At 35.6% G+C, this 27,697-nt stretch overlaps 3 protein-coding genes across 10 annotated transcripts in view; 1 reads left to right on the top strand and 2 right to left on the bottom strand.

The window, feature by feature from the left end:
- The window catches only part of LOC124635543 (protein goliath-like), a 108,408-nt gene that overhangs the window by 13,107 nt on the left and 67,604 nt on the right, over window positions 1-27,697 (bottom strand). For 3 of the 5 annotated variants that reach the window (XM_047171454.1, XM_047171453.1, XM_047171455.1), the window contains exons 3-4: window positions 19,463-19,675; window positions 14,110-14,209 (exon numbers count right to left, since the gene is read on the bottom strand). In XM_047171454.1, the coding sequence (XP_047027410.1) occupies window positions 14,110-14,209; window positions 19,463-19,675 (313 nt within the window). The remainder of the gene's footprint in view (window positions 1-14,109; window positions 14,210-19,462; window positions 19,676-27,697) is intronic. The other 2 variants (XM_047171456.1, XM_047171457.1) reach the window with 1 other exon arrangement.
- On the top strand, window positions 353-11,026 carry LOC124635541 (juvenile hormone esterase-like). 4 transcript variants are annotated; one of them, XM_047171448.1, is made up of 4 exons: window positions 353-533; window positions 8,757-8,928; window positions 9,275-10,575; window positions 10,654-11,026. In XM_047171448.1, the coding sequence occupies exons 1-4, from the start codon at window positions 520-522 to the stop codon at window positions 10,865-10,867; spliced, it is 1,701 nt and encodes a 566-aa protein (XP_047027404.1). In that variant the 5' UTR covers window positions 353-519; the 3' UTR covers window positions 10,868-11,026. The 4 variants fall into 4 exon arrangements, with proteins under 4 accessions (XP_047027404.1, XP_047027406.1, XP_047027405.1 ...); XM_047171450.1 differs by having other exon boundaries at window positions 354-533; window positions 8,757-8,863; XM_047171449.1 differs by lacking the exon at window positions 353-533 and adding an exon at window positions 7,595-7,706.
- Window positions 2,055-5,658, bottom strand: LOC124635542. Its single transcript, XM_047171452.1, has 2 exons — window positions 4,570-5,658; window positions 2,055-3,967 (listed from the first exon to the last, which is right to left on the bottom strand). Exon 2 carries the CDS (start codon window positions 3,941-3,943, stop codon window positions 2,459-2,461), a length of 1,485 nt encoding a protein of 494 aa, XP_047027408.1. The 5' UTR covers window positions 3,944-3,967; window positions 4,570-5,658; the 3' UTR covers window positions 2,055-2,458.

The following is a 27,697-nucleotide window of genomic DNA, read 5'->3' as shown; positions in this document are numbered from 1 at the left end:
TCCTGAGTTTAAATAAATAAACTCAGCAGCTTTATAATATTAGTTTTTGGATCCGATTTTCTCTTTGTTTAGGATGGAAAATCCTCATGTGCTCTTAAGTACGACGAAACTCGCCAGGGGCCTTTTGCTTTGCAGAGCAAGCGAAAAATTGTTGCATCGATAAAATTCGCACGCATCATGTCACCGAACCAAAATAAACAAATCTTGCTTATCATTATACAGTTGAAAAACCATTGTGCAATCTTCCCTTTTTAACAAAATAAGCATAGTAAGCAAGATAGTACAGCTTTGTTATCTAATTTATCAGACGATAGGTGATATAATTGGACTGGCGTTCTGCATGATCATTGCTTGTCTGTCTGTCTTCCACCTTAGAAGTGCGATTTGTGTTCAAACTGAAAAGATACTCATGTTTTTTAACTGTGTACCTATTGATATTTCTAACTTTGATAACATGCTTTGGGAAAACTTTTGAAAGACGAAGATTAAATATAAAAGTTTGGCTTTGGAAGTACGAGAATGGGACATTTGCGGTAAGTGGATATTTTAAAATTAATATCGAGTTTTCAAGTGTAATGGTAAAAGGTAGCAAGAAAAATGTCTATAATTGTGAACGGATGTTTAAACAACTGTCGGATTATTGTATGCCAATGATTTCTACACAATAACAAGCTATCAGACGACCTCACAACTTCTGTTCAAATAATTTTCATTTTATACATTGTCTTAAATTCGTCAGTAGACAAGAAATATTTTTTTGGAGTGTAGACTGCTAACAAAAAGGGGTAGGTATTATGTCAAATAAGTTACGAAATATCACTTCTGAAACGTGGAAAAAACCGCCTACAATAATCTACGCTGATAATGTGATAACTATAAAGATTTTCTTGACATCATTTTGGTATTCTGAAGTAAGAAAAAAGACTATTCAATGGATTCTTCAAAGTTTGACGAGATTTATAAGTTACTAGCTTTCGCCCGCGGTTTCACCCGCGTCCCGTAGCCGGATGGTGACAAAAACTATCCTAAAACCTTCTCCCGGGTCTAAGTTACCTCCCCTCTAATTTTCAGCCAAATTGGTCAAGCCGTTTTCATGTTATGTCGTGACAACGGAAAGCGGGTTTCATTTTTATATATAAAGATTTTTCAAGGGTAACGTAGGAACGTGTGCGTCCAAGCTAAGACGGTTACCAGGGGATCATAAACAAACAATAGTACCTACGTTCTTTCTAGGTAATACAGCTTTGCAACTTGCGCAGTGCACTAATGTGATCAAGTCGGGTTTCACAGTCAAGGCGAACACGTCACTTAGGATTATACAATTATACTCTTTACTGTAAAAATAGACTTCTAAGCCGTTTAGGGTTGAAAGTTATATGCTTAAGATGATGCGTGTTATTTCTTAACTATGTAGTTTAAACGCGCCGTTTTGCCTGCGACCCGTAGGAACGTCTTCATGATATAAACTAGCCTTCCATGGTAACTGAGTAATCTACCATTTAAAGATGATACAAACAATAGTATATGAAATTATGATGCGTAGGTATGGGTCAAAACCCCCAAATCTGCCAGTCATAATAATTTGTTTAAAAACTTAACGCATAACGTTTTGTTTGTTTGCGTACGCTTGTTTTGTTTTGACATGATGTGTCAAAGTGATAATGATTCAATTGGTGTAGGAAATAGAATTTGGAACACTTATGACCAGTGGTCGGAATAGGTAGAGCTATTTTGGCTACTTGCGACATGAGGACATAACATGGATATGCCAAATATTTCCCGGAATCCCGGGAATTCTTGGAATTAAAAAAATATTGTTCAAGTAGTTTTTATAGGAATAAGTAGAAGTATTTTTGTTATTTGCTACATGCGGACATAACATAGATATGCCAAATATTTCCAAAAATTCCGGGAATTATCGAAATTAAAAAAAAAACAACTAAGTACTTTCTTTTGTCAGTGCTTAATTAGAACATTATATTTAAATGGATAATCCACTTTTATTAGTTTACTATAGTAAATAGGAGACATGGAATATAAATAAAATGCGATGATCGAGTTAGATATATTATTTAATTTTCAAAACAGTTGACATTACTGGTTGGTCTGTCTACAACGATATATAAATATACTTAACTAAAGTAGTAAGTAGCAAATAAATTACAAAAATATGCATAAAGAACTTTGTACTATATCATTCGTAAAAATGTAATTATGACATTTTCAGCATTAATAACGCCGTCGTATTGAAAACATTGATAGAGAGTAGGTATTTTCACGACTCGCAGTGACGTGAAGCCGTTTCCTTATGTTAATCTTTAACGATTAGTAACAAAACTTTACGATACACTTTCTATTCCTAGAAGCTCTTGACATGCTCGTAAATGAAAGACTTCACGCTACTGCGCGTGATGAAAATAAATAACTATTTTTTTATTAATTTAATCTTTTTATTAAATTATTCTAAACCGGTAGACGATGATGTTTCATCGTCTACCAATTCTTCGCTGAAAAACCCATCACCATCTACGGAATTGAAATAAATGACCATCAGTTTTTCTATATTATCCATTTTTAATGTATTTCTTTTTACATCCATAATCCATTTATATATGGAAAATGAACGTTCGACATCTGTTGAGGTCATTGGAGCAAATTTGCATTTCAATAAAATTTGGTCATCTGTTTCATTTCTTACAATTTTTTCACTCCATTCTCGTAATATATCTATATCCGGATTTCTTTCTATAACTTTTTCAATTTTATTTTTAATATTTTCTGATGCACACTCATTTATACAAGTTCTGACTGTATCTAATATTAAAAATGAATCACTTAGCGTCAAGTGGTGCTTTTGTAATTCTTTTAAAGCAAACGGTATAACTGAAAAATATTCATCTATATATTGTAACTCGTTTTGTATGTTTTCTTTTTGTAATATGTTTTTCGCGTTTCGGATAGCTATTGCATCAGAGCTGCATAAATGAGACAAAACATCTTTTATTGCATCAAAATGTTTTGCGTAGTATGATGCTGCCTCCAACCAAGTACCCCACCTTGTAATAATTGGTTGTGGAGGTAGTGGTAAGTCAGGGTATTTTCTTTTAAAAATGCGAACACGGCTTGGCGCTTTTAGAAATATTTTTTTTACATTTGATATCAAAATATCCACATCATTATATTCCATTCGAATTTGCTCAGAAACACGATGAAGTGCGTGAGCAAAACATGTTACATGTTTTAATTGTGGTAAATAGCATTTCAATTTTTGCCCTGCAGATATCATATATGCTACACTATCAGTACATAGTATTAAAATATTATCAACTTTTTCTTCAAACGAGTTTTGCCATAGATTTTCAAGACACTGTATTACAAAGTTGGCAATGGTTTGTCCATTAACCACCTCTAACATCTTGCAGGCAATTAAATATGGCCGATTTGAGATATTCTCATGCAATGGTTTTATCAAAAAATGTACAATATTTCTACCTAAAAAATCTGTTGTCTCGTCTAATGATATCCACAATTTTTCAGTTTGATTTTTTTCATAAATTGTTTTGATTTTGTTAGTAAAAACTTTATCTAAATATACTTTTCGTAACAGCGACTCATCGGGTACTTTACGACTAGTACAAGTACAACAACAAACAGTACAGATATATTTCTGAAAAAACTCCTTGAATGCTGGATTTTTCATCTGCGACCAGGGAATATTGCACAGAACCAGAAACTTGATCAGGTCGGAATAAAATTCCTCCGGAGGCCGTTTAAACGTTCCCTTGTGCACGGCTCCTTCGACATGTCTATTGATGTTACATTTTTTCGCCGTTATATGGCTCTCGCACTTCGAGCAATATATTGAACGACTAGCGTGGTCGTATAACAGCTCTGGATATTCGGATATCCACTTTTGTACTGTTTCTTCCTTGATATTTGGCATTTTTGGCTTTTCTTGTTTATCGCCCTAAAACAATAGTAAACAGTTAAAATCTTTCCAATAAATAGTCGAAATAAAAACGGTGTGAAAAATTGTTCCACACACAGTTGCACAATTGCACAGTAAGTATGAGATACATAATTCAAATGCATTTTGTTAGCCGATTAAGACAATCAGATAGAACACTGTCAAGCTCATGTCCGAAAATATTTAGGTAAGAGCAGTCAATAGCCAATGAAAATGGTTATTGTGGGAAAACGCGGTACTTGAAGGGGTGTGCGAGGGGGAGGACTTAGTCCACCTTGTATTGTAATTGACTTAGCTTTTAACACAAGATTATATTAGAAAAAAGCGGTCAGGTGCGTGTCGGATCACCTACAAGGTGTAGGGTAGCGGAAGAGCACAATTTACGTAAACAAGTTCCCTGCTACTCAGGTCACTAACGAAAAATTCCACTTCAAACTTTTGTATATCAAAATTGGCTGTGACAAACAGACGGACAAGGCAAAACTATAAAGCTTCCTTTGGAACTTCGGAAGCCTGAAAAAATATGTATTTAGCAGAGGACAATTACTTTACTTTTTCACTAAATGTCCTTTGTAGATATTATAAAAATAAAAAACACTTACCCAAATGTGGTAGGTAAATCAAATAAACAGTTTCAAATGTATCCAGTCCGCAAAAAACAAATCAAAATTCGTAAATCCAAGCCAAAGTATTCGTGTTAGTAAGATTCCAGAAACCAGTTAACAAGCCAACGTCAAATAAAATAAGGAACACAATAAATCACACGTGCGCACTCTACAAGCCGAAACAAAAGAGTGAGTGAAGCCCGCTGTACCTGTATTTGTATAAGTGAGACAGCTAATACTTTAGACGTTTTAAGATAGAAAGAGACAAAAAATAAGCGACGAAAACAGCGCTTACGACGGGTTGGCAACATGGAGCATAAACATATAATAATAAAAGAGAGATAAATTGGTTTGTTCTTGATGTATCGATAACTTAGTGTAGCAGGAGCTGGTCAGGAAAACTCGTAGACTGATTTGACAATTGTGTATTACATTAATTACAATAAATACGAAATAACAAAATGCGGCGTCACCGCCGTGGTAAAATGAGAAGCGCCGTCTCGCTCGCAGCGGCGCAGGCGAGCGCTCGTGCCCGCCGATCCCGCGCCCCTCCCGCTGCCCGCGTAAACCCGGCGCTAGCACTCCCCTCGCGCTCCCCCTCAGCCGTCGCGTACCTCCAGCCGGTGGCAGCGATATTATCTTTTTCTATTCTGTATTGTGTAGGCATTTAATATTTCCTTGTGCAGTAAAGTATATTTAGTATCGTTTCTAACAGTTTTACTTAATTAATTCATATTTCACGAAGCTACCTCTAACAACGTTCCAGGATCCCTGTGTGTGTTTATAAGTAAGTATATACTGTTTGGGTGCTCACCTACTACCTGCTCATAACTGCCCACTTACCCATATTAACTCACTTAAATCAATCGACAATTTCAAAATCCCGGGATTTCAGAGGCATGTCCATGTTAATATCAATGTTTGCGGTCATTCACCCCAAATAGCTCTACCTATTCCGACCACTGCTTATGACCGCTCGCACTTATGACCAGTCAAGCTCGTCATAATGATTCGTCATTGTAGGAAATCGTACGCAAGGTAGATATACAATTATCGTTGATAGAATAGAAGCCCAAGAAATTGTTTCTATTGCCTTTAGAGCTGTCATACGTAACTGTCAACCTCTTCCAATATAATGACGTCATTCGGATTCATCTAGGATTTCAAGGGATTCTCCGATTCGAAAGCTTCGGTGCGGGGTTATTTAAATTTTGAGAACTTCTCATATGATTTCCTCAGAATAATTATATAAATATTCATCCACCTTAATTGCCACTTATAAGATGCAATAATTACACTTAAATGAGTCAATGCAAGTCCTATTAAATTGTTTGACGTTAGTAATAATCACACTCGAGTCTAGCATTTGTTTACAAAACTATACTTCCTTCTAAGATGTTTCAAGTGTTAATTAAAAACAAGAAATATAAAGAAAACAAAGTGAGCTACTGAGTTAGTTCTGTTAAATTAACGAACAAGAAACTTCGTTCTTTGAAAGACAATTAATTAAGAATAACTTTTACGGGATTTTCGTTTAGTTCCTTAATTAAAAGTTCAGTGTCATGGCGGGGTTTGAGATTCCAAGATTAAAATTAACATCAGCGGTTGTTTTTTCATTCATCATGATCCTTTTTTGAGATATTCGAAATTGTTTTTTATGCAATATCATAAAGATAAGGAATCAATAACGATAATTCGATGTAGGAATGAACAGGTGATAAAAATGTCGACTTGTTGAGTCATCGTTTATATCTTACTAAACTTCCTCGAGAAACTATTTAAAAATATTAAAATAAACATAGGCTTTCTTCCGAAAAAGACCAGACAACTAATAAACCTAAACATATTATTATCATGGGAAATTATACTCTATTTCCTTACAATTTCGGTTCAAATTTGACTGACGACGAATTGTAAAATTCCAGGTGATTTGAGCTATACATAATGTTGCCACACCTTTGCACAAACTTGTTGAAATCTTATCAAAGTGCGATATACAATTTATCGCCGCTAAATAAGCAATACTTATTGTATTCTGCGATAGTTCTTATCGTGGCCGTCTCTATTTGCAGAGTGGTTTTCACTATTTTTTTGTACTTTGTCGATGCATAACAAACCCATCGTAGACAGAAAACAGAAAAATATAGAATCTACTAGCTGTCCCCTCGGTTCCAGCTGCGTCCCGAAGTAACCACTTTCTGCATCCGGATACAAAATAGCCTAAAATCCTAGATATCCTTTCTCAGGGTCTAGGCTAGCTGTGTACCAAATTTCATTGAAATCGGTTACCTAATTCTAGCGTGACAGTGCAAGAGACCGAGTTACTTTCGCGTTTATAGAATTAGTAGATAAGGATCGTATTGATCATTACTTTATTATTGTCGTAGTAATCTAGTAAAGTTTATAATGAAGAATGAGTAACGATCAATACACCCTTCGAGAATGGTCATTTAGTTAATTATGTATCACCATTTACCAGTACCGAATTCTGACTCGACATACAAATGTCATTATATAGTTGCCAGTTCCCACCATTCAATACTTCCCTGTAATAATGTTAATTATATTAATAAACTCGCCTTTAATTGAATAAGACACGCATCTAAGGTCACGTTATCGTAGGACAAAAGTCAACTTGTATAACGTATAACCTCGAAAAACCAGTAAACTTAAACCTTAAAGTAAAAAAAAAACTTTGGTATTTAAATATTCTAAGTATGTCTGTATGATAATTAATATCTAAAAATAATTTACTCAGTACCAATACACTAAAGTGAAAAAAAAAACAAATGTTCGTAAGTAATGACACAAATGACAAGCAACATTCATAACACGAAATGACTCATCCAATGTCCGTTAACACACATTCACAAATAAAAAAAATATTAAACTTAATCTAGAATTATCTAAATACATACTTCTTGTAAATATATTATGTAGATTGATTTTATTTTGTACCTATATCGAATCGATTTCATAATCTGTGCTACGTCACTAGTCGTCATTATGCTGGCAACATTGAATATTGCCAACATTGATAATTGTTAGTTAGAGAGAGACTTCGTGACAGTCTCACGTGCGCAGTTATGTGATATTCATTTGTTATTGTTTTTACGCGATTTCAAACACCTTAGGTACGTAAAAGACTTATTAAATAGTAGATATTACATAGAAATTGTTCGTTTATGTTTTGTTGTGTACAGATGTAAAAGCGAGTAGTTTTTTTGCTGTGTAAATATATAATTACGGCGTGCCTATAAGTTGCCTTGAATGGGTGTATTCTCTTTTCCGACCGAGTGTTTTCCTGTTATTTTGAACTTTAAGTGAACAGTTTACATTTCTGGTGACAATGAAATATTATTACTTAATTAATCAAGTGTTCTTCAATGAGACAGGATTAGTTGAAAACTCGTTTCCAAAATCTTATTCAAATATGTGCTTTAATAAGGCATAATACATTAAGTGAACATCTGTGCCACATAAATTAAGTTGTTTGCGTCAAGCGTTAAGTTATAGCATTTATGCATGTGTGCGAATGAACTATTTAGCTTCAATTTTTATGAATTAACACGAATTGATCACACAAAAGACTCATTCCATCGAATGATCACTCTCAATATGTATAAAAATATATACGACCTAGGAGACGTTAATAACTTTAACGCGTTCATAATTATTTACTCGACGTAAATAAGGTCAATCTATAACGAGACGTAACTTCGAACCCAACAAATCTAACAATATAAAAATAGAACATCGCCCACTTTGATTTTCTTTATGTTTTAATGGCATCCAACTGGTTTTGAGTCCGCATAACATTACCTGTTCACTGAACATTATAATTTGAACGTGGATGAAATTATTACTAACCTCTTTTTTTCTTCTTAGTTGTGATTACAAATCATAAAAGTGTGATGAACTTTATGTTCTGACGTCTTTGCCAGACGTCATAATATAAAACTGTATCAGTAACAGGTTTGTAATAATAATTCCCAGCTTACCACAGACTCATAGTAAATTGGTCTACTAACTTGATTTGACGCTTGTCCATCTACCATTTCACCAGTCTGATAAGAACTTTCTTTCAAAATATAAAAAAGAACGAAATTAAATAGTGTTACAAATGGTAGAAAAGCAGTACCTATTATGGGTAACTTTTTTGATTTTTTTGTTAATATTTTCAGGAGGGCAATAAAGATGGATGATATACCGGATATACCGGAAGAAGCGAAATGCATAGTGGAGACGAAAGAAGGTCCAGTTTGCGGATACTCAGAACCGACCGATGAAGGTATTTGTTATAGGTTTAAAAGTATACCTTACGCTAAACCTCCACTAGGCAACTTACGGTTTTTGGTAAGTTCTTCAGAATTGTTTAAAACTTATTTACTTAAATAATGCACCAATATTTACAATAATCTCAATGCTATGAGTACTAAGTCTGTACCATAAAGTTTGAAGGAATTGTCCTGGTATCAGGAATCAAAGCAATTATCAAACGTACGAAGTCTAGACCAGACGAAAACATTATTAATCAGCGCTATTTATATATTTAATATGTTAAGTGTACTAAAATTTCATCATATTTAGTAATCAATTCTTAATCTGATAGTGCACTTTGCAAGCCATTTTCTTTAGTTGTATAAATAAACATTTTTATAGCTTGTTTCATTATTCATAATGTATTCTGGTTTAATTTCAGCCACCATCTCCAGTTTTACCATGGACCGAAGTTCTAGACTGCACGAAAGACGCACCCTTGCCTCCCACATTTTCAATGAGCCAAAATCGCGTAACGGGATCTGAAGACTGTCTATACATAGAACTTTCCACACCAAACTTAAAGCCTGATAAACCCATATCAGTAATGTTCTGGATCGGAGGTTTTGGCTACAGCTGTATTATAGATAACATTTTTGATACATCGCTAATAACGGACCAGAATATTGTATTCGTAAGATGTGGCTACAGAACCGGGGCATTAGGATTTCTATCGATTACTGACTACGCAGCGCCAGGGAACTGCGGACTTAAAGATATAGTCATGGCTCTGAAATGGGTGCAAAGGAATATAAGCTTCTTCGGCGGCGACCCACACAATGTCACAATTTTCGGAAGTTCATCAGGAGGAGCCGCCGCTAATTTCATGATGTTATCTCCAATGGCCACAGGACTGTTCCACAAAACGATAATACAAAGCGCATGTGCATTAAATAATTGGTCTCTGTCTAAGAATCCATCAGCAACTGCTATAGAACTGGCTAAGAAATTCGGCATTGAGAAATCATCAAAAACAGAAGTCATTGAAGAGCTTCGACACGTAGCACTGGATGACCTATTAACAGGATTTCAGAACTGTCGATTTGTTTTAACTGATGGAACTGATAAAGATATCATTGACACAGTGTTCAAGCCATGTATTGAAGTAGACCTAGAAGGACAAGCCTCATTCATCACAAAAAGTCCACTAGCAATTCTGAAATCTGGTAGGTTCAATAAAGTGCCCTGTATTATTGGTAGCAATAACGTAGAAGGAGCACTATTACAACACGTCGTAAAAGACTTTTATTCTAATTTCGAAACGTTTAATGCAAACGTCAGGCTACTTGTACCAAAGGAATTAGCGAGAACGGATAAACTATCAGAGAATATAGGACATCAGTTGTTAAAGTTTTACTTGGATGGTGAAACGCATTTGAGGGAGGATACGATGCCACAATTCTTACAAATAATAAGTGATTATTATTTTTCATATTATGTAAATAAGACTGTAAGACTGCTATGTGAGACAACGTCATCGTGTCCGGTGTACTATTATATCATCAACTACGCTGGGGAGTGGTCAGTGCCGAAGCAGTACAATTTCTTCAACTCAACCGGCCATTCATCTGAACTGCCATTCTTATTCCGTATTAAAATGCCTGAATTATGCAAAGGCAGTCGAGATTCTAGGGTAACACGGAGAAGAGTTATCAAAATGTGGACAAATTTCGCTAAATTCGGGTAAGCTCGCACAACATATAATATAAAATACCACATTTGGATGTTTTAGATTTTAATGTTATCTTTTTCTGTTTACAGTAATCCGACACCTGATGAGGATGACCCACTATTGTCGATAACTTGGGACCCCGTCGAGAACAAAGATAGGCTCAATTACCTCAGTATAGGATCGGAATTAACGAAGGGCAGAAATCCCTTCCAAGCACGAATGAAGTTTTGGGATGATCTCCATAAAGAACACGCATTTCTTAGAGCACTTGTGTATTTCAACGATTCTGGATACTCCAACTAACGTTATTTTTAAGTTAAGATAGTTAAGCTTTGTTTCTCGAACATCTTCGTGGACAGTGATGTAAACGAATTTATTGTTTTTATTGTGTCTCTTGAATTGGATCTTATAAGAAATTACGAGTACCTTCTTTGTTAGAATTAAATATCTTGTTAGAGAAAATTGTTTAATTTATTTTCATTAATTATATACTTTAACGGGCCAGTCCGAGTATTAAACTGATTAATGATCGATCTTTACATTATGCCAGTCAGCTATAATCATTTTGCAACTGAGACTAAGGTCTCTAATGTAGGTATAGTCTTTCTTTCATCTTGTTAACCAATTCATTGTATCTTTAAAAAATCTTATTCCAATTCAGACATAACTTAGAAGTACCCAATTAATAAAGGGCCAAGGGTTCCATACTATTGTTGAAGTGAGTTAAACTCTATCATCTGAGCCCAGATTGCAAAAGCATATAATAAACGGCAGATATAAAACAATCTCCTAGCCCTCAGTACATACAAGCAGCACACGTAAGAGGTATTAAAATAACTGATTGTTGTCGGTTAAGGCTGAACAATGCGAAGGGACTGACCCGTCGGCCTTGCGCCAACCATAACTGTAGCGATACTTGTGAACTGAGACGCTTCGACCAGCGAGTATTGTAGCTAACAATACTGATGAAATATTATGGAAATAAGTATGAGAAAGTATGGGAAACCACAATTACATTCTTGATATACAAACTTATGAAGGAACAGTGGAGGTGCGATTTGAAAACATTAAGGTTTTTTTTAATTATAATTGTTTGGTTGCCCGGGTAACTGGGCTGAGAAGTTTACATAGGTAGTCGCTTCTTGTAGAACACCGATACTCAGCTGTATGCGGTTGTACTGGAAGCCGATCCCAACATGATTGGGAAAAGGCTAGGCAGTCGATGATGAAGGAGAATCAAACATGCAGCGTGAATTATGGTCGCAATTCAACCAATGAAAGAACAAATATAGGCTATATTATTGATTGTGAGATTTTGTTTAAGTACTTTTACTTTTGCTTATTGTATTGGCAACCATTTGGAAAATAAAAGTCCTTAGACTATTAAGAATCTTGAATTAAATTGTTTCTAGTTCAATAGGTTTTCTCTATCAATTTATTGATTTCGTCTAGCGATGTTATTCATCTAGTTGTACTAGAATATGATTGACCAAGATATTTGGAACTAGTCGTTATTAATGGCACGTGTAGCGATTGAATTAATTTCGCACAAAGGGCGTTGGTTTCAATTGAATTGTTGTCTGGTGAACAAATTGTTGGAGTTATTGCACTCAGCAGATGGAATGGAACGATTAATATTATGAATTATAAAGACTTTTATCTTGATCTTCATATAGAAAAAGAGACTCTGAGACAAATAAAAATTGAAGGGAAGGAAGATGACGCCGAAAGCTAAATCTTTTATGTAAAAAGATATGGGTGTGGCTCGTCACAACTATACTGTAGTGTAAATATAGAAAAGTGTAGTTCGAAATTTCTAGAAGCTGATTAAGAAAGATCAAAACTTGATTAAATATTTTTTTAGCGATATCAATGACTGTTTTGGTGGTTACCTACGTTTCATGAAGTGTGGTCCTCGATGTAAAATAATTTGTTACTGGAATTGGGAAATTAGGTTGTATCTATTTGGACTTACTGGATAAAATGGAAATAGATCGCTTAACCTAATTAATTACACGAGGAATTCTGTAGAGCATTTTGCGTAGGAGTTGATAGATTGGACTTCGATTGGTGAACGTTTAGCAATAAATTAATTTAACAGACTCCTACGATTTTAGTTAATAGTATTTATTTAGCCCCGTGGATTGATACGGATATTTAGGAGCTTTTAGTCGCCTTGTCACCTGTAGGTATAATCTAAGAACCATATAGAAAACAGGTAAGAGCAAAAGCTGGCGACTTCTCAGAGTTGCAGGTATTATATAATAAAGGTCTGACCTTTATGGGCTTTGGGCTAGATAAATTGATTAACTCGTAATAAAAAAGTTTTGAAAAGAATATGATAAAAGTCAAATCGATCATGTATTCTATCCTGAAGGAGGCTGCCAATATAACCAGAAATACAAAATAACAGAATTTATTACCATTGTCAGTACAACGTGAAGGGTACTCGATATACCGCATTCATTTGTTTTACAGCGCTATAAATTATACAAGTCGACAAAGTATGGCCGTACTGCCATACATACATACACGTTCGTTGATCTCCTTGAGAAAATTATACGGATCCTGTAAAAGTTACGACTGACACGCATATGGCCCAAGTTCACCGACAAAATAAACTTTTACACAATGCATACCGTTTAGTTTGTTAAATGCTCAAATGTCATCGGAATTTTTAATTTCCTATCCTAAATTGTCTATTCTGAACAACCAAGGTATGACAGCTGATCGTGTCAAGCAAAGAGCCTTTACATTTGGTCCAGTAAATAGTTTTAGGTATGCTATGTATACAGTGAAATATTTTTTCTTTTGTAAAAATACGAGTGCAGGGCGAGACGGGTCTCCGTTAATACCCTTGATTAATTAAAAGTATAAAACTATTATTATTCTTCATAAAATTAAAACTAATTTAAGAAATTGTTTCATATTTCATAACCGGCTAAGATATACTGGTGCTATTGTACGTGACTATACAATTCTTCCGGGGTTACATATGAATACAATAGTTCATGATAAAATGAGGATAATTAATTAAAATTATCTCTCGTAAAGTACTTTGTTGTTCACTTAATATTAATTAACTTACTAACTCATAATTTTCTCTTTAAACGTTATCATTGAATTGTTTAATAATCTCTTCAAGGAAGTTTCCTCGAGTGGTTCGACGGGTAAGTAGTTGCCTTTTTGCTGCTTTTCTACCTAATATAATAAAGTTGAAGAGTTTGTTTCCTTTGGAACCACAGGCACAGATTACTCCGCTGATTCGATTTGAAAAACTCTTTGTTAGGTAGCCCATTTATCAAGAAAAGACATAAGTCCTTTTTTAACCGGTTGCGCTGTGCAGGACCCGGGTGAAACCTTGTACAGAAAGAAGCTAGTAGAAGTACATACAAGATGCAACTTAGCCCTCTAACGAGGTAATGCCGCCTGCCTCCCAGACGACAGCAATGGGGATGAATTTTTTGACGCGTTTTAGTTACAGTGTTTTTTTTTTTTTTGTTTTAATAGGATAGTTTTTATACGTATGTAAAGATGCAACTTACGTCCATTATCAGTAGACAGTTTCATCTTCTCCAGTAACGTGGTGTCGCGATCGTTGTAGATGAGGACAGCCGTCGCGTTTGCACGCCATGCATTTTGCACCTGAAACGCAAAATGATTTATTAGTGAAATTTAAAAGTAGTTCAGAATATTTTAAAGTATTTTAGGGGTTTTGAAACCGTCAAGAGAAGTTACGTAAACAGATTAAAGAAAATAACATGTGGTCGGTTGCACAACAAATACTGTGTGGTTTCTAGAGAAACGCGGGCCGAGTTTCCCAAAATGCAAGGTCCGTGACTTGAATCAAAGATTATTCTATGAGATGCAGTCAGATTATTAGGTTCTTCAATGAACTTGGAACTGGGTTCATAAAATTAATAAATATCTAACAAAGCAAAGCCAATACGCAAATGTACTGATTAGCGCTCATTCTTTCTCTGTGTGAGGAGCCCCCTGCCCAGTAGGACAATAAAAAGGCTAATGATTAACAGAACACAATCAAGTACATACACTCCATTTACAAAACAATAATGTGACGACTTCCCAGTGGTCCTGAAGAAAACCCTAACGAACATAGTTTATCATCTCGTACATTTATCCTATATTGTGTACAACTAGTTGGATCATAGCTGGTCCAACCAGTTGATTTCCTACAACCTTTCACTGGTAACCGGGACGAATTGATATTGTTGCTTCTAAACCTGTCTGTATTAATATCATGTAAAGCGTATTAGGTAATACTGCAAGTATTATGTTGGACAATCTCTTTGGTGTATCGAAACTATTTACATACTTATAAGAAGCTATTTAGTTCTTTAGAATATTAGGATCATCATTTGAATCTGCTATCCTGAATCTATAAAAGATTTCCAGTTACTTCTTATAATTGCCCTGTTCTCAATTTTTGCTTCCATTCCTCCCTGCTACTCGTCATATTGACAAAAGATGTCTACGTGGCTTAGTAAAATACACACATTAGTTTAAAACTTAGGTTATTCCGAAGACCACCTACGGTAAGTAATAATGCTTATTTTTCTCAGTTATATTAAAACCATTCACATGGGATTTTGTTATTTCTCTTGATCTTAAACATATCCTTTAATATGTATGGCGTGTCTCCCATGCAAAAAAAAAACAATTCCGCTAATTTACAAAAAGTCTTGATTGACGTACTACTGAACTTTGGTCAAACGCAATTTGGCAGCAACATATTATATTATCATATGCCACCAAACAGAAACATTAATCTTAATGGTCTCTGCACACAGCGGGCGCGGCGCGGCGGGACGGGACGGCGACGCGACACAATGTACTAGATCGTCGCGTCGCGTCGCGCCGAGCGGGACGGCTCTGTGTGGCGGCCTCCGTAATATCTAGTACATTACAACTGCTCAGCGTCACGTCGCCGTCCCGTCCCGCCGCGCCGCGCCCGCTGTGTGCAGATACCTTAATTTAGCAAGGAAGTTATAAAGTTATCTCAACATTACAAAATGTTATCATTGTGTATGTTAGGTAATGAGAGATTTGATAACGAATACTTTATTTAATTTTAATTAGTGCACGAAATTATTTGTTTCCACTCTCCTAATATTACGCAGGTGCTCTTTGCTTATTATCAATTCGGTATTTCTGAGCACGTATATATCACTGTAAGCGGTGTTCCCCGTAAATTGCAGAGCACGTAAATGTCGGTCCTGCGCCTGATCTCTCTCCGGTCGTGTCGGATTGCCGTCCCATTGGGCTATCGAGTGTGAAGGAACAGTGAGTGCACCTGTGTCTGCGCAAATGCTTGTGCACTATATTAATATGTCCTGCGCAGTTGGCTGATCTCCTTATATGAGAACAGCCCCCGTGGCCGATTATAATCGGCTAGGAGGACATCATCATCATCATAATTTCTGAGCAGCAGTAAGAAGACCCACGTACCTGGAAATAGGCTTGTTTCCTACAACATTCAACCCGCGAATGATTAGTTTGTATCCAATGGATACAGCTACCCACAATTAACTTTTTACTGCATGCTATCGGTGCATCTTAGCCGATGAGATAACTCTTAGAATTGAGCGGGATCCAATAATTATTACGGTACACCGACTTTTTATATGCATTTTAATCATACATTGGTGCAACTATTGCAACAAGAAATTATCGCATTTTGAATTAAAGATAGTTATCTCTAACTAAGAGCACACTGCAAACTTTTAGTAGGCCGATAGTTTGTTTAAGCTCATAAATGAGTATGACGATGAATGGTTAGAACCACATTATAAAGATCAGGTATCTAGCCGGTATCAGACCGACTGAAAACTTTGGGTTAGAATCAAGATTTACTAGTAAAAAAGTTTTGACAACCTTCGGATCAATTGTCGGCCGACTATTCTGTCTGCGGTAGGGTACATACAAGATAGTTATCTCTGAACTAGAACAATGAGACTTTCAAAGGCGAGGCGAAACGTCAAAGTTATGTGACGTCAACTAGAATTATTGTATCAAGGATCAAGGAAGCAACAACTTTATCTGACCCTACTTTCATATTACAAAGCCGTTTCCACACGCAATTCGCTATATTATGATAAAAAGACAATAAAGGGTAATATCTATACTTAATAAATGCTATGTACTTATTGACATTCATATAATAAGTCGGAATAATCCTCAAAAAATCCTGTTATCATTATATTAGGGTCTACAAGTCGCGACACTTCATATACGGCTATATTTTGCAGGCAATATCAAATGTTATCGTGCTGTCTATAGACCTTATCAGACAGATGTATGCGAAAATAATCCCACAACCTTATCCCCTGATAAAGGAGTTTATATGTTGTTAGGGTTCCGTGTCCAAAGGGTAAAACGGTGCGGAAATTGCTAAGACTTCACTGTCCGTCTGTCTGTGACCAGGCGTTCTTGAAATGTGCTAATTTGGACAGTTGAATTTTCACAGCTGATGCATTTCCTCCCAAACATGACTTTTAGCTCATTTTGAAATATTCTCAAGATTTTGAGAATACTATAAAGGTAAATAATTATATCAAAATAACATTAATATTTGAGGGCTTCTATTCTACCGACATGATTTATGGTCATTTTATAGAAATGGCACGGAACCCTTTGCACGGAAGACCGACTCGCACTTTTTAGCCGATTTTAAATTATTTATAGAGATTTCGTCATAATGCCTATAATGTATGTATTATATTCGACAATCCCTGAAAGTATTCGTCATCCAATTTAAAGATTTATCTTGGCAAATGGATGATGAAATGAATCTTATTTATTTTAGAAATCTTATATGTTCTGACACTTTTTGAGTCACACATATAATTTTAAATAGTTCTCAAAATGAGGCCATTTTGATAAAGTCAAGTAACAATCGATACGTCACTAAAATCGAATGAGACAAGCCGGTTTTCGTAAACTCGCGGATGAGCCAAACTCGTGTGTACATAGGTATTGTCTTTGTATGCGTAAGCTCGGGAGCGCTCAGTAGTGGTCGAATCCCTGACTCATACGAGACAATGTACATGTAGGTACATACAGGGTGTGTCGTTCACAATCACATTCAATCCTAGCGCATATACTTTATGAAATTTTATGGCGAATTGTAAAAAAAATAACCTAATCCATTCAGTGGTTTAACCACAGGAGTCATTTTTCGTTTTTATAATTTACAACATCATGTATAAAGCAGAGATAAAGTTACAAGTATCGAATGTTTTGATCAGTTGACAGCTGTCAGTTTTCAAGGGAGAATTTCAGTTGTTTGTAATGACTGACTTTTACATGGTGTTCTAATTTTCGTACTTTTTTATTCTATTTACTTTGTTTGTTTTTTTTTTTATATTTACGTATTTTTTGCGTTAATCAACATGTATTAACCAGTATATTAACGCATTTCATTTAATGTGATTGTGAACGACACACCCGATATAAACACGCACACAAGTATTGCTCATCCGCTTACTTGAAATAACAGCTGTATATAACTATAACATCCTTCGTAAGTAAACACAAGTTGTCTCACATTACTAATGACTGTAAAGTCAATACCAGATCAAATGTAGGTACAACCAGTCTAGACTAGACTGTATTTGATACTCTACCTAGACGATATAATGAAGGTGTCACTACCAGGGGACCCGACTCAACGGTAACATAAGAACTAGAATATTAGTGATATATGTGACAACTAGACAATAGTACATAAATCTAGTGTATTAACTAGCTTTTGTGCAAGGTGTTCCCCGGATTACGGCAACGGCAATTAAACAGCCTTATTTAATGTAGATTTGCATTTGTTTAAGAATTTCCTACATCAGATCATGTGTGTGGCTTAGGCGATAAACTTATATTTTAGTGCCTACATTCGCCTTGTTCAGTTCGTTTTTGAGACATATACCTATGTACTGAATTTGTTTAGGATTTAAAAAGAAGGAAATTATCTCAAGATTTACTCTTAAATATGAAATAATTTTCGTTCCTAACGAGCTTCAGTGATATTTGAAACTACTATGCATTACCTACTGCATGGTACCTACAGCGCTAACGAGTACTGCAGCATTTCAACTAATTGCATTAGCATCAGTGAAGACCCGCCTTCCTTAGCCACCCATACATCTTTATTTATTATTAACACGCTTATATTAGCTTCACTTGTAACTATGTACAATGTAAGAAAATCTTGGAATCTTAATTTGACCCACCCAGTCTCCGATTAGGATGAAAGCACACGCCCTGAATTCTGATGACAGTAAATGACTAGCTTAGAAACGTCATTAAAAATCCAATATGGCGGCCTCCCTAAGACGCGACTGGCTCTTTGGAATCAAATTCAAAAGCGTGTCTTTTTGACTATTATATCTACTGGCTACTAATTAGTCTGCCATGCTTTTCCAAATATGGATTTTTGAAACTGTTAAGCCTTTCACTGCGATCGTCTAGTTATGTAAAAGTTATATTTGTTACGTAACTTCTAGACGTGATTTGACTTTTATTGCAGCAATAGAGCATCGACAAGATTTTGACATAAATAAAAACTAACATGACCTAAGATTTGCATAAGCATAAGCAGATTGCCATGACTATAAGATCGACTACGCGAAAATCCGTAAGCATAACAGGTCCAAGCTTAAGAAAATATGGTTTCTGTTTTTAATAGTAGATGGATTCAAAACATGATATCGTAAGCCCGCTTTGCTTTGGAGATCAATCTTCAAGTATCCCACACAAAAATAAACTTCTTATAGGTACGCCTAAAATCACATACATCCTACACACTGACCAGATTTTCTTTCAGGATTAAAACACCTAAAAAAAATTTTTGACAAAGGAAAAAGAACCTTAAAACCATCTTACCTTGATTTCAAAATTGCAGCTGCCTCTTCTAATGACCGCAACCCAAGGCTCGGTGGGCAGGGGATCGTTTGGTGCAGAGGCTGATAGTAACGGCCAAGTGCACCCGGTGTGATCCCTCTCTCCTCCCGCACCTTTCGCGCGAACGTGCACCGCGATCCCGCGGGAAGACCCGATGAAACCCTCGCCGTATTTACCCGACTGCAAAGAAGGATACTGGTTTCATTATAATGCAGTTATAAGGAGTGGAGGGCTGGTGAAAAGTAAAGACTTTCGGAAGAAACGGCATGTCAGTTCTGGAGCCACTTAAAAATGTCTAACTAATTAAGTGACCTTTAGATCCTTAAAAGCTAGATTAAACACTGATGTTAAGAGAGGACATATTCCCCATATAGATATGTATGTATGTATATCAATATTAGGCTTATTTTCAATAAATAATGCCTTATTTTAAGCTCCTACCAATACAATTCAAAATGGCGATGCATACCTGAATCCAATTGTTATTCATCGCCATTAATTAATACATAACCCAGCACATTAGGCTGCCTTGAGGCGCGGCCATCTGGCTGGCAGCAAGCCAAAGCTAGCCTATAAATTAACCTAGCTCATGAGATCTTACGAGGCCCAGCAACTTATGTCTGTTTGTTTGCAAACATGACTGAAACATGGAGTTTGAGTTTTGCGTGCCTTTGTAGTGTGATATGTGGTGGCGTTTATGAACTATAGTTACGGTAATTACCCGTATATCATTGTAACATACTCCTGTGGTAAGAGCTAGGATAATATTTGTTCTTTTGGCAAGCCACACAAAGTTACAGCGTTCCAAGAAGCGTTGGAGAGAAAAAAATCATAACAAGAATGTTTCAGGTTGTATATTACCTTTCTTGAATCTTATTTGAATTATTGTTATTATAAGCGGTATATTTGTAAGTACTTTCAAGTTAAATTTGAAGAAGTACTCGTAGGCATGTGTGTAGAAAAATTTGATATCGAGACTTTTCCAAGAAAATATTGTTACAACTGTGAATCGACTAAAAATCAATCATTATGTGTGGGCGTGACGGATCGCTTACATTTCTTAGATTGCCATTTATTCCTGTAAGAAATTGGTATTTGGCATATTGAGTACACTTCACAAACCGTATCGAATTGGGTACTGTAGAGGTTTTATATCGATGTGTTTAAAGATGATACTGGTCGCACAGATGAATACTGAACAAAAAGGAAAAAGGAAAGTAGGATTTTTACATTCACTTGTCAATTCTTCAAAACTTCAAGAAATTCCATATTAGAAGATTTAAGTAAAACCCCAAGGTGACAGAAGCAGAAGCATGCTACACGCTACAGTATAGTATAATAATAATAATATAGCCTTTTATTACCGAAAACTTAAAAGTAAGTAACAAAGAATAAAATCTTACGGTAAACTTATCCTTTAAAAAATTATGAAAACTATTTACATGCATGCAGTTACAGAATGTCTCTGACTTCGGTGTGCCTTACGGCAAAGGCCTCCTCCAACTCTTTCCACTGTTTCCTGTCCGTGACTACTCTCATCCAGTGAGCTCCTAACGTGAGTTTTAGGTCATCCTCCCACCTTCTTGCTTTACGTCCTCTACTCCTGAATCCATCCCTTGGGTACCAAACTGTCACCTGTTTGCTCCATTTCTCCCTTTTACATCTTAGCATATGGCCAGTCCACCTCCATTTAAGTTGATCGATGCGTGACAGTATGTCGGTTAGTTTGGTTTTGTTCCGTATATCTGCACTTCTAACTCTATCTTTTAGCTTTAACCCTAGCATGCTTCGTTCCATTCCTTTCTGGCATCTTTCTAGTTTTTCTCTATGGTGTTTCGTCAGGGCCCAGGTTTCGCAGCCGTATGTGATGCAGGGTAAGATGCAGGTATCAAAAGTCTTCTTTTTGATCTTTATGCTCAGTTCCTTACTTTTCATCACTTCTTTCAGCGCCCAGTACTTTTTCCACCCAGTTGCGATTCTTTTGTCTATTTCCTTTGACATTTGGTCGTTTGGCGATATTATCTGTCCTAGATATACATATTCTTCTACATATTCGATTTTTTGTCCATTGTCTGTTATGTCTATGTGGGTTGAATTAGTCATCAATTTAGTCTTAGTGCGGTTTATTTCTAGACCCACTTCACTGCTTCTACTTATTAAGGTTTCTATCATGTATTCTAGTTTTTTAGGGTCTTCCTCCAATATAACAATGTCATCTGCAAATCTTAGGTGAGTCAGTCGTGCCCCGTTTATGTTCAGCCCCAGATGATCCCATTCCAATTTTCTGAACATTTGCTCAAGCACTGCTGTAAACAGCTTTGGTGATAATGGGTCACCTTGCCTGACACCTCTCTCTATGGGAAAAACGTTTCCTGTGGATTCCAGCCTGATACAAGCCTTGCTTTCTTTGTAGATATTTTTGATGATATTTACGTAAGTGCGTTCGATCCCCTGCTCTCTTAGACTCAGCCATACCTGTTCGTGTATCAAACAATCAAATGCCTTGGAGTAATCTATAAAGGCCAGGTATATGGGCTTGTTGTATTCATTGTATTTTTGTATGATCTGTTTTATCGTATGTATATGGTCGATTGTACTGAAGTCTTTCCTGAATCCCGCCTGTTCCACTGGTTGGTTTTCATCGAGGCGGTTTGATATTCTGTTTAGGATTACTTTAGCAAAGACCTTGTATACATTGGAAATAAGGGATATGGGTCTGTAATTTCCCATTTCGTCTTTTGGACCTTTTTTGTGTATAAGAATTATATGTGATTCTGCCCAATTTTTTGGAATGATGCCTGTATATAGTGTCTCGTTAAAGACCCGTGTTAGTATTGGGCTGAGTTCATTGATTGTTCCTCTCATAATTTCATTCGTAACGTTGTCTGGGCCCGGAGCTTTTTCCATTTTTTGACTTTTTATAGCCTGTTCTACTTCACATTTTAGTATTTGTGGTATAACTTCAGTATCTTGGATTCTATCTATTTCTATAACTTGTTCTTCATCAGGTAGGTGTGATTGTGGTTGGTCAGAACTGAGTTTTTGATACAGTGATCGGTAATAGTTAGTTGCAATGTTTTGAATTTCGATGCGGGAAGATGTTGTCTGTTCTTTATCTTTCATTTTTGGTATCCATTCTTTTCCCTTTTCTCGGAGTTCTTTGAGCGCCTTTCTTGTACCTCCTGTTTTGATGATGTGCTCCTCTAGGGTTTTGGTTCTTCTGTTTATCCTGTCTTTCCTCATATTCTCGCGAATTTGTTTACTAAGATTACAGATTTCTTTAAGTTTATTTTTCTTATCCTTGTCCTTTGTTAAGTTTCTTCTATCTTCGATTAATTTTACAGTTTTTTCACTTAAATAAGTTGTCTTGCTTTTGTCTTTTTCTATCACTGTATGTTTTTTGAGCATATTTTCTATTTTCTTATATTTTTCGTTTAAGTCTATATCTGAGGTTATGGATTCTTTCAGGTCCTCTATAGTGTCTGTTGAGTCCTTCTTCTTACTTGTTGCTTTCAAGTGGTTTATCTGTATTGCTTTTGGTCGAGGATTTTTTGTGCTCCCTTCTTTTAGACAGCTACGTACCATACGGTGGTTAGTATTAAAATTTAGATGTTGTATTACTCCTGTGTCACTAAATGCTCTCACTTTGTTGGTAATTATGTAGTCGATTTCGTTTCTAGTCTTTCCGTCCGGGGATATCCAAGTCCACTTGTTTTTAGGATTTTTGCGGTACATGGAATTTAGAAGTCTTAAGTTATACTCAAGTAAAAGTTCAACCAATTTCTCTCCGTTTTTGCTTCTTTTTCCTCTTCCAAATTTCCCTATTATATTTTCTTCTCCTGGTTGTCGAGCGCCTACTTGAGCGTTGAAGTCGCCCATGAGCACTATATTATTTCCCGAGTATTTTTCTATGACTTCTCTCAGCCTGTCGTAAAAGTTTAATATTTCCGTTTTTGTTGCTTGTTCTGTCGGCGAGTATATTTCGATGACTGTCCACTTTTTGGGATGTTTTGGTAAGTTGAGGTGCAGTAGGGCTACTCTATCCGATATTCCTTCGAATCCTATAATGTGAACACTGAGAACAACAGAGAGTTTACAAGAGCTAGAGTTAGCACTCGGAAACATCAAGTGGGACATTCTGGGTATAAGCGAAATGCGGAGATTGGGAGAGGGAATAGAAGAGAGAGGTAACTATATCATGTATCACAAAGGTGAAGTCGCAGGTCATAGAGGAGTGGGGTTCTTGGTAAACATAAAACTAAAAAACAGTATAGTATAATAGTTACTAAATCTTGGAGAGGCCTATGTCCAGCAGTGGACTGCGATAGGCTGATGATGATGATGATGAAATCTCGACTGTCATATGTTATGTGTGTATACTAAAAAGTGTGCTAAAATATTTTCCTCAAGTTAATCCACGCATTATTAATTACATTAACTAAATTGTTTATTGTTTGAAGCTACTAGATTAGTTCTTTAAGTGCTCGTGCACTCTACGTTATTTAGATCATGATAACGTTAATTATCTATACGTATGACTACTGAATATTGTGTGCCGTCATGAAATTGTTTGTCAATTACAATAATATAGTTTTATCAAGTTTACTAACGAAACGATATTGTATGTACATGAATTATTCGGCCTTGTTTATTATTAATTTCTTTGCGATAAAGTCAGCTTATCTAGTTGATTGATATTGAACATTCATTGCATCTTTTTGTCGATATTTAAATAGTTACACGATGTTATATATGTATGTACGTCTGATTAATATTATTATGTCCGGCATAATCGCATATACTAGAAACTTCGCCGGCGTAAAGTAGGTACATATGATAAAGCTGAAGATTGTTTGTATTTTTTCTTGAACGTCCAAACCCAGGGAATAAAGGACAAATTTGAAAAAAAATCAGTGTTAGATAGCTCATTTATCAAACAAGGCTGTAGGCTCATTATCCGGGTGCACAGAGTAGATCCCACGAGACGCGGGTGAAACCGCTGGCGGAAGCTGGTCAGAAAATAATTCTTTTTTTTTTTTTAACTAAATCTTTGGTGCCATTTTTATTGTTCATTTTTCAAGTTCTTAGACGTCGCATTAGGGTAAACCCTTTAATGAAAGTATACATATAAGAACCAATTCCTAATTATTCTTCCATTAAGACCTATTACACATTCTGCGTCTAACGACAGCCGAAGTCAGTCAACTAGAACCGCATGTCTTCGATATCAGAAGCCAATTTACTGACTGCAGAACTTGTGCAGCGCATAGATAGTGGTTAATTACAAACTTGGCACTGGCACGGAAACTAATTAGCGCTAATTATACAGTTCTATAAAGGACAGGGTACCTTCGTGACTTGAAGACTTCAAGTTGAAACTGTCTAGAAAAGGGAAATTGGTATTTTCTTTAGTTGGGGGAAAATATCAATCAATATACTGAAGGGTTTTCCCCGTCATGGTGAAGGTAGAATATTAGGTATTATCGTCTTTAAGGCTGGTTGTGGGAAATTCTTATTTCTTTACTAATATGTCCTTGATACTAATTAAACAACTGAATACCTTATAAATGAATGATGAGTTTGTTTGTTACGCTTTCACGCTAAAAGACTAAGATGAAACTTAGCACGGGACAAAGCTCCTTTGTATGAAGTTTTGGAAGAGGATTAAGACGACTTACTTCCAAATTAATGGCCAACATAATCATTTTTTTAAAAACATCTGTTTACTATGTATCTTCAATATTTTTGTTTTTATGTAAACGCTTGTTTTGTTAGGAAAAGCTGATCTGATGATGTTGTTGGTGAACTTGGACCGCAGAATCTTAAACCATTTTAACATCGTTAACCAACTTTTTTCAGTACCTCCATAATTGCTAGTGAGGCTAAAAATAGATCAAAACAAAAACCTGATATTTATATCCAAAACCTTCGTTATGTAGATACGAGAATTAGGTATCAAATTAATTAACTGTAGCAAACGTGTATTGTAATTGGTATGACGTAAAACAAAAATAAATAACAACTGGTAAATTTTTTACTTACATTAAAACCTTTTATTTATTTTTAGCAACGACCATTTGGCAGTAATGTTTCTCCGTTGTTTATTTCGTTGAAAATTAATAAAGTTTATGAAATTGTAACATCGTTACCTCACGACCTTGATATTAGGTACCTATTAGTATGCTAATTGCTTTTATCTTTTAAGTATTAAGTTTTATATTGAATAATCACTTTAGTTTCAAGCTGGACAACAGAAAGGTACAATACTTATCTTCTTTTGGAACACGCTGATTACAAAGATGGGTACCTATCTATCTTACCTATATCGATTGTTGTAAGTTGTCCGAGTCACTTTTATCGAATTATTATATATTCGCAAATATTCGACTTATCAATGAATATCTGGTGTGATTCAGTTACTAAAATTGCGTAAAAAATATTTCATTAATAAGTTGAAAAATATAAGCAAGCATTTTTCAAGTGACTTTGCACAAATTCATCGCAAATCGAGACAGTGGCAGATGTAACATTGATTGCTATCCACGAAAAATAAATGAACTATTAGCTGGTCTTTTGAGGTCAAATCATACTCATTTCCTAATCAATTCACTTAAGCAAACTTGTACTATAAAAAGCTATAGTTTATTTATGTTCTGACGGTTGCAATCAACTGACTGATACGCGTAGGCAGTACTAGTTTCCAGGATATCGTTGCAAAGGTGACCACGGTCCGAGTGGGTGTCGGGACTGATTGGTCCGCATTCATTACGGAAGGTTCGAGAACTCGCCTTGATTGGCGGTTGTTTTGTTAATTGTTTCATTATTTTAGGGATGTATTCATAGATTGAATGGGTGCTAATTAGTACGATTTTGTAACATTGATTACATACATAGATGATTTGCATTTGTTGTTTTTTTGCAGTCAAAATATGTGGATTTTTTTCATCACATAAAGTCGTATTTTTTTAATTAACTGCTACCAATTTTAGCTCATTTATAAACATAGACTATAAGAAATTATTAGCTAATTAACTATCATACGAATTTGAAGTATGATATGTAAGGTTTAACTGCCTGAATATTATTCAATTCGATACACCGGATATGCTAGTGCCGTAACCGATAGTCGCGTATTATGTCGATAACGATTATAGCAGTATCGAATAGAAAATAGTAAGCGCACAAGTAGAGTATAAGCCATTGATGACGTTCGAGTAACTCGAGCGAGACGGAAAGGAAGTGTGAAATTAGATAAACTGTAAATGTGAAGATTAAGTAATAGTAAAAGTATCAATCTACACCTAAAATAGTCTTTGTTTAATCATATTTGTTAGTTCTTAAAAATAATTAACAAGAAAATTGTTATCACCCCAATATTAATTCGTTCGCGACAGAAAATTAAAAAAAATCACAACGAACAGTTACAGAGGTTATGAATCCATAGTCTACAGCCAATTTGTAAATGTAATTTTTATTTCAATAATAAATGAGAGATCTGGGGCCCGATTCTCCTAATTTTACTTAAGCGACCTTCGATTGACGTTCGACTCGATTCGACTGAGATCCAATCCCGACTCGATTACGATTGAAGCGTATGTGGCATTCCGCTATTTTTTCTTTGAAATAAGCCTTTTTATCCTTTTCTGTCATTCAATAATGAATCATTTTGTCTGCAAATGATTTACGATTGCAAAATGATTGTACAGCAAACTACCGTATAGACCAAAATCATCAAAATAGCAGACCAATCGCACACCAATCAAATGTCAATCGAATACGATTGGTCTTTTATTAGTAGCAGAATGCCCGATATGGTTAAAACTGCTATTACGATCATATTGCGATTCGATTTCTATTCGATTTTGACATTATTAACTTAGGAGAATCGGGGCCCTGATTCACATTAAATTACAAGTAAAATAAAGCGACAATATCAAATTATATCAAAACATTACTGAAGGTTATTAACCTTGTAATCAGCTGCACTATTATGCAATTGGTAAAATGAGATCAAACCTTATTACTTCGTGATTTTATATAACCTTAACTTTAAAACTTAAACTTGAATTCTACTTCAAATTCGTGTTTCAGAAGGCACGTTAAGTTGGTAGATCCCGGCTGTCATTTAAACATCTTTGGCATTCGTTACGGGCGGACAGTAGCCAGAATAACTGCATGGTTAAACTGGAAGCCTACCCCAACATAGATTGAATTGAG

Source organism: Helicoverpa zea, chromosome 13 (genome assembly GCF_022581195.2).
Source record: "Helicoverpa zea isolate HzStark_Cry1AcR chromosome 13, ilHelZeax1.1, whole genome shotgun sequence".
NCBI lineage: Eukaryota > Metazoa > Arthropoda > Insecta > Lepidoptera > Noctuidae > Helicoverpa > Helicoverpa zea.
The sequence above is the reverse complement of the archived record's forward strand: the minus strand, read 5'-3'. Positions and strand labels throughout refer to the sequence as shown.

Coding starts and splice junctions, on each gene's coding strand:
- LOC124635542 (XM_047171452.1), bottom strand. CDS start 3,943: ATGCCAAATATCAAGGAAGAAACAGTACAAAAGTGGATATCCGAATAT.
- LOC124635541 (XM_047171448.1), top strand. Junction 8,929..9,274: donor TAGGCAACTTACGGTTTTTG/GTAAGTTCTTCA, acceptor GTTTAATTTCAG/CCACCATCTCCAGTTTTACC. Junction 10,576..10,653: donor ACAAATTTCGCTAAATTCGG/GTAAGCTCGCAC, acceptor TTCTGTTTACAG/TAATCCGACACCTGATGAGG.